The following is a 10,750-nucleotide window of genomic DNA, read 5'->3' as shown; positions in this document are numbered from 1 at the left end:
TTCTTAATGCTGCCAGTTGTATGAGAAAGCAAGTTAGGATTGATTCTGGTCATGTAAAAAAAGAAGCCCCTTGGTTTGATAAAGAGTGCAAAGAAGCGAAGCAAAAAACACGTAAACTTTTAAGCACATTCCGGAAATCAAAGGAATCATACGGTAGAAATGAAAGCCAAAGTAATTCACAGAGACAATGGGATATAGGCATAGGAAATTCTGATCGATGTGATGAAGACATAACTGTAAAAGATAAACGACTGGCCTTTGTAAAGGCAAGAAAGGAATACCGACAACTAATACGGGCAAAGAAAAGTTCGTATAAGAAAGAAAAAACGCAAAGACTAAACAACTCTATTCATGATGCTAAGTCATTTTGGTCAGAGGTGAGATCGAATACGTGTAGAGGTAAACAGAAAACAAGTGAAAAGATAACTTTAGATCAGTGGTATGAGCATTTTAAATCTGTGTTCAGGACAGAAGAGGGGGTAAATAATGGAGCAGAGTATGATAGTGTAGTGGATCATGATATAGCTGAAGAATTAAACATTCCAATTTCAGAGGAAGAAGTACATCAGGCCATAGATGGGTTGAAAAACGGAAAAGCATGTGGTTATGATGGGGTAACTGCCGAAATGCTTAAAACTGTAGCAACAAAATCAGTCCCTTTCTTGTGTCGTCTTTTCAATCAGATTTTCAGCAATGGTGAGTTCCCACAACAATGGAGTTACTCGATAATCATACCCATTTTTAAAGGCAATCCAGATTTACCTGATAATTACAGAGGAATTTCCTTGTTAAGTGTGGTCAGTAAGATTTATACGAGTATACTTAAAAGAAGACTTACTAAATGGATGGATGATAATGGAAAAGTTGTTGAAGAGCAGACAGGCTTCAGAAAATCATATTCAACGATTGATCATATCTATACCTTATCATCTATTGTAGAGAAATGTTTGAGTAGAAAAGGCGAAAAATTGTATGTAGCTTTCAGAGATCTGAGAAAGGCTTTCGATTCAGTCAATCATGCTTCCTTGTTTGCAACTTTATTGAGAGCAGGATTATCTGGCCCATTTTTTAATGCTTTAAGAGCTATGTATTCTTCAGTTTCATCATGTATTAATGTCAATGAGGAAATGACTGATCTATTTGGTTGTCCTTTAGGTGTTAAGCAGGGGTGCATTTTGAGTCCTACACTTTTCTCTTTATTCATAAATGAAATAGCCGTAGCTCTAGAAGAGGTAGGAAAACATGGAATTCAACTTCAGCCAGGTCTGATCGAACTGTTCCTTTTATTGTTCGCAGATGATTTAGCTCTTTTATCAAGGACACGCTGGGGTCTGCAGAACCAGTTAAACCATCTTAGTGCATTGTGTAAAGAAAGGTTTTTGAAAATAAACGCAGAAAAATCTAAAGTTATGGTATTCACAAAGGGGGGTTACCTAGGGAAAAATGAGAAATGGTTCTTGGATGGTGCTGATTTAGAAGTGGTTAACAGTTACACTTACCTAGGATACACGTTCACGACAATGTTGAGTAATGTACAGGGAGTGCGGTCCCTCGTAACGAAAGGAAAGAAAGCTGTATATGACTGTGCCCGTGTCCTCCGAAATCTCAATGAGATGACGAGGCAGTGCTTCTTCAAAATTTTTGATGCCCAGGTTCAGCCGATTCTATTATATGGGTCAGAAATGTGGGGTCTAGAGGTAATAGACTCAATTGAAAAGGTGCACAACCAGGCATGCAAAAGATTCTTAAATGTTTCAGCAAAGACACCAAATCAATGTGTATATGGAGAGCTGGGTAGATATCCGTTACACGTAAATTCATGCATGAGAGCAGTAAAGTACTGGTTAAAATTATTACATATGAATATTAGCAGACTGCCCAAACAAGCTTATCTAATGCAAGTTAATATGGAGGAAAACGGAAAATTATGTTGGGCATCGAAACTCAGAGACATTCTCCAGAAATGTGGTTTTGGTTTTGTTTGGCTGAACAAAGGTGTTGGAAATGAACGATCTTTCCTCTCGTTATTAAGAGATCGACTCGTTGCAAACTTTATTGACGACTGGACAACAGCAATTAACACCAGCGAGAGATTTTCGCTGTATTCAACTTTCAAGTCAAATTTTTTCTCTGAACCTTACATAGATAATATTAGAATAAAACGTTTTAGAGATATGATCGCAAAACTCAGAATGGGTGTTCTTCCTCTCAACGCAAACGCTTTTCGATTTGTTCAAGACAATACATTAAGGATTTTATGTAATTTTTGCAAAGATCAAATAGAAAATGAAGTACATTTTATTTGTATTTGTCCATGCTACAAAGAATTACGGTATCAGTATTTTGGATCAAACACAATTAATGAAGAGCAATTCAGTGATTTAATACAATGCCCTGATGAAATGTCAATGCATAATCTAGCCAATTTTGTATTTTACGCTGAGAAAAAGCGTGACATATTGATGGAGCTAAGCAATTGATTATTTGCTGTTCCTGTTCTAGACGAATATCCATACACATGCAGTGCAGGTGTGAGCCGCAGGCCGCGACTCAATTCAAATGAAGGATGCATCGCACGCGCGTGCGCGCTGTGTGTGTGTGTGTGTGTGTGTGTGTGTGTGTGTGTGTGTGTGACTTATCCACATGTCAGCGAAGTAAATTGTAGGATTGTGTAATCAGAGTCCAAGCAAAATTGTAATGTACTAGAATACTGTCTGTTATTGTTGACAATGTTAGGAGCCTGATGACTTATGAACATTAAACCATCTGGAATCTGGAATCTCTCTCTCTCTCTCTCTCTCTCTCTCTCTCTCACTCACTCACGGGCGCGCGCGCGCACACACACACACACACTCACACACACACACACACACACACACACACACACACACACACACACACACACACACACACACACACACACATTCAGTTACATACTTACTAGTCCAGTTGCCTTTTTTTCCATATTCAACCACAGTTTGAAAGTTTTATTGCTGGCTTGGATATCAGCCAAATCGATAAAGTATGGTGTCATTTCGGAGTCAAATATGTCAGATTGTTTTTGTTTTGTTTTTTTAGTGGGAAGACAATACCTTTGAACACATCTTTAAATATCAGACGATTTGTATGCATTGATCCACTCCGTTCAAATTTAGCCTGAAAATTATCGGAGAGTCAAAACTCCGTTGTACTGCTACAATACAGCGGAATTTTCAACAACAACGATATAAAATGTCATTGCCAGTAAAATCGCAAACCAGATTTATTTACTTCAAAGCCATGAACAGGTTCTTGGTTCCGAAACATCAAAGTTATAAAATACAGCAGTGGTTATCAGAACGATTTTGTTTCAAGTACTGATCGACACACCTATGTAACTTGTTGAGGATGTCATAGCGGTAAAAAAAATTTTTAAAAAGTCAATGAAATTTTTTTTTAAACAAAAACAAACCCGCTACCTCCCCAGCACACTTAAAAAAAGGGACACAATTATTTGAAAGTAGTTATGCTTTTTCTCTCCAGGTGGGTTTTGTTGTTGTTGTTGTTGTCGTCGTCGTTGTCGTCAGTCGTCGTTGTTGTTGCTATTTTTTGCTGTTGTTTTGTTGTTGTTGTTGTCGTCGTCGTCGTTGTTGTTGCTATTTTTTGCTGTTGTTTTTTGTTTTTATGTTGTTGCTTTTTCACTCCATAGAAAAACCATAGGGTCAATATCATGCATTTTCCGGATTCCCAATGCCTGAGTTCGTCAACAGCAAATTATTTTTCTTTCTTTCTTTCTTTCTTTGTGAAGATTTACCTTGATCCAGGCTGTTCGTCCTTCTGCTTGCAAAAATTAACCGAGACATGATTATCCCCTTACGGGTCCCAAATGGACACCTGTGACCGTGCGACGAAATTCGAGCTGTCGGCGTGTTGCAGACTGCGACTCTAGGAAAATGACTGATGAATGTCATGTCATTTAATTGAACAGTGTGTTTTTAACCCTTCCCAAGAACGCTTCACAAAAGCACAACCCCGGAAAGGTACCAGACACAGTCATGACCCAGTGACAAGCCGTGTTTATTCTTCCTTCAGGCAAGGACACTCAGGAATGTGGGGCACGACGGGGTTTACACGGAGACGGACCAGTTTCGTTTTTCGCTGACAGATTGCTCACATAACGAACTGAGTGGATTGTAATCATGGTGTAGTAATGTACTTACAGTGTGGAGTGTAATCATGGTGTAGTAATGTACTTACAGAGTGGAGTGTAATCATGATGCACCACCATTACCAACTCGACGATTGAAGTGCACGTTTACGTTTTCCGCTTCGAGCAGGGTCACCACAATGGCAACTGCGGTAGACAGTGGTAAGTGTGTGTGTGTGTGTGTGAATCAGAATCAGAATCAATTTTAATGTCAATTAAACCTGAACAAGGTTTATAAGACACGTATGCAAAGTTACATGAAACCACGCACACACACACACACACACACACACACACACACACACACACAAAAGATCAATACTGAACAAGACATTGAATCACTCTTGCACGCTATGGCGTTTTTGACAGCAGTTACTAACCAATTTCCCAAACAGTCCCACAAGTTTGTCTTCCAGTATTAGCTGACTGGGTTTAATAATATATGGAATGTAATTTTGAATTTTTTTGTATGAAGGTGGCAGAATGGTTAAGACGCTCAGCTGCCAATACAGAGAGTCCGTGAGGGTGTGGGTTCGAATCCCGCTCTCGCCCTTTCTCCTAAGTTTGACTGGAAAATCAAACTGAGCGTCTAGTCTTTCGGATGAGACGATAAACCGAGGTCCCGTGTGCAGCACGCACTTGGCGCACTGAAAAAGAACCCATGGCAACGAGAGTGTTGTCCTCTGGCGAAATTACGTAAAATGAAATCCACTTTCACAGGTACACAAATATGTAAGCATGCACTCAAGGCCTGACTAAGCGCGTTGGGTTATGCTGCTGGTCAGGCATCTGCTCAACAGATGTGGTGTAGCGTGTATGGATTTGTCCGAACGCAGTGACGCCTCCTTGAGAAAGTGAAAGTGAAAGTGAAAGTGTTCTATTTTCTTTGCAGTCATCTAAAAAATGAAATTCATCCTCCATTGTCTGACATTGTAAACATAGTCTCCTTTCTTTTGGAATGTTGAAATATCGGCCTTTTTCTATTGCTGAATCATGACAGGAAGTAGTATAAGCATCAATTTGAATATTTAGAATATACTATAAATATTAGAAAATGGTTGATCCCGGAGGGCCAGGAACACATAATATCAAACCCTGCACTACGCTCGGTTTGGTTGATCTCGGAGATACAGACGGATTTGATGCGTCGGGAATAGAAAATCAGTTGTACGCCTTCCAACTTTCTGAAGGAACGTACAAAAGAAAAGAAATAACGAGTAATGGTGGTGGTGTCAACAAATTCAGCGAACTTGCAGACGTGAACGTTGACGGTGTTGTTGTGAACAAACCACATCATCTTGTTCTTTCCGACGATGATACATGGGTACCTTATCCGGTGAATAAATGGGATTTAGATTTTGAAATAAAACAACCCTATGTTGGAAGAAATCACGCTCTACAAAAAATACAAAATAGTGGTAAACTATTGGCTTCCTATCATACGCGTAAAGATCTAATCGTCGTTAACAGCGACGACTTTGGATATGTTATTGGTATGAAAGGTAAAAAGACTGGTACACTGCGGTTAATTAAAGAGTTTGATTTTGAGCCGCCTATTCAGGGGTCAACTATCGTTTTAGATATACTCCTTAGTGGGGTGCCAGATGATTTTGTAGAAGTTTTAAAAGGGTTGCAGATAAAATGGCCTGGAAATCTTAAAAATAAACTCTTGAGAATTACCATCAAAATTCCAGTGGTTGGCCCATCTGATCAACCCGATCCCTCTATAGAATTCTCGCTCGAAGGTGTCATCAAACGTCCATCGTTAGATAAAATATCTCTCGACTTTATTCACATCGGACCTCTTCAGCTTAAAAGACTGCGCTACTCTCCTCATATCAGTCAGGTCAGGTCTCTACCTGCCACAGGTACCATGTAACCCTGTGCTACCTGTCACATGCGGGCAGATGGAGCTCGACAGCCCGGGAAGGCAGTCCATCTAAGACAAGGAAAAGTCTGAAGTAAAACCCATGAAGTGCTAAGGAATGCAGGACAGTCTCGACATGCATTGACCCTGGGTCCATGGCTATGTCCCGACTTTCAGTAGCCGCGCCCCCGTGCCTCCGAGGAAGGTTTTTGAGCCAGAGGCTAGGACAAGGACAGTCTGATATAAAACCTACGACCTGAGGACCTCACTGTCACCGTCCCAGCTTGCTAGGCTATGGCAGATGAATCACGGGTGTAAAGGGTGGGGCCAGTACTGCGCACACTGCACTCCACCTAAAAATTCCATTGCGCAGGCTTGAAGGACACGTCCACGTCCGCGCCACCAACTATTCCAAGCCCTGTAGCGATGGGAAAGGGGCGAAAACGGCAGGTGGAAGATGTCACTGGAAGCCGCAGTTCCAATCCTGCATGCAGGCGGTTCAGGATATTGGTCGCCTGATTGTTGACCCGGAGGTGACAGCATCACTCGGCAGCACCCTGAACGACCAAGCAGCCTTTTCTAGGGACAGCACTGCTTGCTCCACACGGAGAGGGGCCTAGAAAAGGTGGTCCAAACAAATGCTCATCTCCATACCCCCCAGTTGGCTAGCCGCGGTCAACGGGCATCTCCAAACGCGGTCGAACAACAATAGAGAAGAAAAGGCCGGCACCTGCCTCACAATTAGGTGCAAAAGGACTAAAGGTAGCATGCTGGAACATCCGAACCATGCGTGACTCTGCAGACAGCAACCACCCAGAAAGGCGTTCCGCTCTAGTCGCACACGAACTTCAGAGACTGAACATTGACATTGCTGCCGTCAGCGAAGTCCGCTTTGCAGGGAAAGGCAGCCTCCAGGAACACGGCGCTGGGTACACCCTCTACTGGTCAGGCAAGCCAGAGACCGAGAGACGCCTTTATGGCGTAGGCTTTATGGTCAGGAGCACCATTGCCTCCAAGCTTGAAAACCTGCCAACAGGACACTCAGACCGAATTATGTCCATGCGCCTCCCACTACGGAACAAACAGCATGTCACTCTGTTCAGCGTGTACGCTCCAACCCTCCAAGCGGACCCCACAGAAAAGGTCAAGTTTTACACTGATCTGCGCAACCTCGTTCAGAACACCCCTGCTGACGACAAGGTCATCATCCTTGGCGACTTCAATGCCAGAGTTGGCCAAGATTCAGAAGCCTGGAAAGGAGTCCTTGGCAAGCATGGCGTTGGTAATTGCAACGACAATGGGCGCCTTCTTCTCGAGTTCTGTGCAGAGCAGCAGTTTACCATCACCAACACCATTTTCCAGCAGAAGGACAGCCTGAAGACAACGTGGATGCATCCTCGGTCCAAACATTGGCACCTAATTGATTACATCCTGATGCGCCAGAGAGACGTACGAGACGTCCTACACACCCGAGTGATGCCCAGCGCGGAGTGTCATACTGACCACCGCCTCGTCCGCAGCAAGCTCAGGCTCCACTTCAAGCCCAAACCAAAGAAAGGAGGAGCTCCTAGGAAGAAATTCCAGGTCGGCAACTTTCAGTCAGCTGAAGTGAAAGCTGAATTCCAGGGAAGCTTCAGGACAAACTTGAAGACCCCAGTTGCCCCACAGACCCCTCTCCAGAAGCACTATGGGCACAGCTGAAATCAGCCATCCTGCAGTCCTCTGAAGAAGTCCTAGGGTTCTCGTCGAAAAAGAACAAGGACTGGTTTGACGAAAACAACCAGGAGATCCAAGAATTGCTGGCGAAGAAGAGATCAGCCCACCAGGCTCACCTTGCACAACCGTCTTGTCCGGTGAAGAAAGCAACCTTCCGGCTCATATGCAGCAACCTCCAGCGCAAGCTTCGTGAGATTCAAAATGGGTGGTGGACCAACCTGGCAGAGAGGGCTCAGCTTTGTGCAGACACTGGTGACTACCGGGGCTTATACGAAGCCTTGAAGGCGGTGTACGGTCCCTCATACCAGGTCCAGAGTCCTTTGCGCAGCGCAGACGGCCAGGCGCTCTTCACAGACAAGACGTCGATCCTGAACAGGTGGTCGGAACATTTCCAAGCCCTCTTCAGCGCCAACCGCACGGTTCAAGACTCGGCAATTCTCCGCATCCCACAACAGCCAGTGAAATTACAACTGGACGAGCTACCAACCCTAGAAGAGACTGTCAGGGCCATTGAACAGCTGAAATGTGGCAAGGCAGCAGGGGTTGACGGAATTCCGCCGGAGGCGTGGAAGAATGGAGGCCCAGCACTATACTCCAAACTCCACAACCTCTTTGTCTGCTGCTGGGAGCAAGGCAAACTACCACAGGACCTCCGTGACGCAGTCATCATCACCCTGTATAAAAACAAGGGAGAAAAGTCGGACTGCTCCAACTACAGGGGGATAACTCTGCTCTCCATCGCAGGCAAGATCCTCGCCAGAGTCCTCCTAAATCGGCTGGTGCCTACTATCGCCGAAGAACATCTCCCAGAGAGTCAGTGTGGCTTTAGAGCCAACAGAGGCACCACTGACATGGTCTTCGTTCTCAGACAGCTACAAGAAAAATGTCGGGAACAGAACAAAGGACTGTATGCGACTTTCGTCGATCTCACGAAAGCTTTCGACACCGTGAGCAGAAAAGGTCTGTGGGAGATCATGAAACGTCTAGGATGCCCCCCAAAATTCCTCAGCATGGTCATCCAACTACATGAGGAACAGCGTGGACAGGTCAGACACAGCAACGACCTTTCGGAGCCCTTCCCAATTGGAAATGGAGTGAAACAAGGTTGTGTCCTCGCGCCGACCCTCTTCACGATCTTCTTCAGCATGATGCTCCAACAGGCCACTGAAGATCTTGGCGACAACGACGGTATCTTCATCAGATACCGCACTGATGGCAGCCTATTCAACCTGAGGCGGCTACAGGCCCACACCAAGACACTGGAGCAACTCATCAGAGAGCTTCTGTTTGCCGACGATGCTGCCCTCGTCGCCCATACAGAAGCGGCCCTGCAGCGTATAACGTCCTGCTTCGCAGAGGCTGCGCAGCTCTTCGGCCTAGAAGTCAGTCTGAAAAAGACGGAAGTTCTCCACCAGCCTGCCCCACAGGAAGAATTCCACGCTCCTCACATCAACATCGGTGAGACAGAGCTGAAGTCGGTCCACCAGTTCAGCTACCTAGGCTGCACCATCTCGTCTGACGCCAAGATCGACAAGGAGATCGACAACAGACTAGCAAAGGCAAACAGCGCATTCGGCAGGCTGTACAAGAGAGTGTGGAACAACAAACACCTGAAGAAAGACACAAAGATCAGCGTGTACAGAGCTGTTGTACTGCCCACCCTGTTGTATGGCTCCGAAATCTGGGTCACCTACCGGCACCACATACGACTGCTTGATCGCTTCCACCAGCGCTGCCTTCGCACCATCCTCAGCATCCACTGGAGTGACTACATCACAAATGTCGAGGTCCTGGAGCAGGCAAAGACTATCAGCATCGAGGCAGTGCTGCTAAAGACCCAGCTACGTTGGGCAGGGCACGTGTCCAGGATGGAGGACCACCGCCTGCCCAAGATCGCGCTGTATGGCGAACTGTCCACTGGCCACCGTGACAGAGGAGCACCCAAGAAGAGATACAAAGACTCCCTGAAGAAAGCTCTCGGTGCCTGTCACATTGACCATCGCCAGTGGTCCGCAGTAGCCGCTGATCGAGAGACCTGGCGACGCACCATCCACCAAGCTGTCTCCTCCTTCGAAAACAACCGCAGGGCCAGCCTTGAGGACAAACACAGGAGGAGGAAGAACCACGACGCTGCAGCCGCGAACCCAGACCAGACTTTCCCTTGCAACCGCTGCGGCCGACTCTGCTTTTCCCGCATTGGCCTTGTCAGCCATGAGCGTGCCTGCATCAGACGTGGACAACGCCCTTCCTAGATCTTCGTCAGCGAAGCCAGGCCATGATGATGACTCTCCTCATCCTGTTACCATCATTTAAAAACAAAAAATGATTACTATAGAATAATGGAGTTTCGCTTACGAGAGATATCGAATATAAAAAACAACCTCGAAAAAGAGCGTGATGAAAGAACTTTATTTTATAAAAAATATAAACGCGGTGTAAATATCGCTACAGCCGCGGATACAACGCTGACGACTCTTAGTCTCGCCCTTGGGGCATCGGGTGTTGGATTACTGTTGAGTGTCGCCGCTGCTCCCGTAGCTATTGGAATAGAAGTGGGAGCTGGTCTCCTTGGTGTGGTTGGTTTAACTTGTAAATTTATTCATAAAAAATTAATGTCACAAGCTATGAAGCACAACGAGATTCGCGTGTTGGCCGAGTCAAAACTGAACACTATAAATGATCTTATTTCAAAAGCATTAGAAGATGATAAAATAAGCGATGAAGAATTTAGTCTCATTCTGGCTGAAGTTGAAAAATTCAATGCAATGAAAACAGACATAAAATCGAAACACAAAACTCAGTTGTTAAAGAAAAATCTATTTGATATTCAAGATGGTAAACCATCCAAAAAGCAAACTAGGTCAAACGTTCATATGTGAACGGTTGACCCAACCTCCTCTCTTTAAGAACCATTTGGCTCTCCATACACATATTTAAGCTGGTTTTTCGTTTTTATGCTTGAGGGCGGTTTTGGGCTAAAA

At 44.9% G+C, this 10,750-nt stretch overlaps 1 protein-coding gene across 1 annotated transcript in view; it reads left to right on the top strand.

The window, feature by feature from the left end:
* The first annotated feature begins 3,893 nt into the window (after positions 1 to 3,893).
* LOC143288438 (uncharacterized) overlaps positions 3,894 to 10,750 on the top strand; it is an 18,401-nt gene continuing 11,544 nt past the window's right edge. Inside the window, exon 1 of the mRNA XM_076596926.1 lies at positions 3,894 to 4,348. Within this exon, the coding sequence (XP_076453041.1) occupies positions 4,327 to 4,348 (22 nt within the window). The 5' untranslated portion in view covers positions 3,894 to 4,326. The remainder of the gene's footprint in view (positions 4,349 to 10,750) is intronic.

The sequence above is a fragment of the Babylonia areolata genome, chromosome 12 (assembly GCF_041734735.1).
Source record: "Babylonia areolata isolate BAREFJ2019XMU chromosome 12, ASM4173473v1, whole genome shotgun sequence".
Lineage (NCBI taxonomy): Eukaryota > Metazoa > Mollusca > Gastropoda > Neogastropoda > Buccinidae > Babylonia > Babylonia areolata.
The sequence above is the reverse complement of the archived record's forward strand: the minus strand, read 5'-3'. Positions and strand labels throughout refer to the sequence as shown.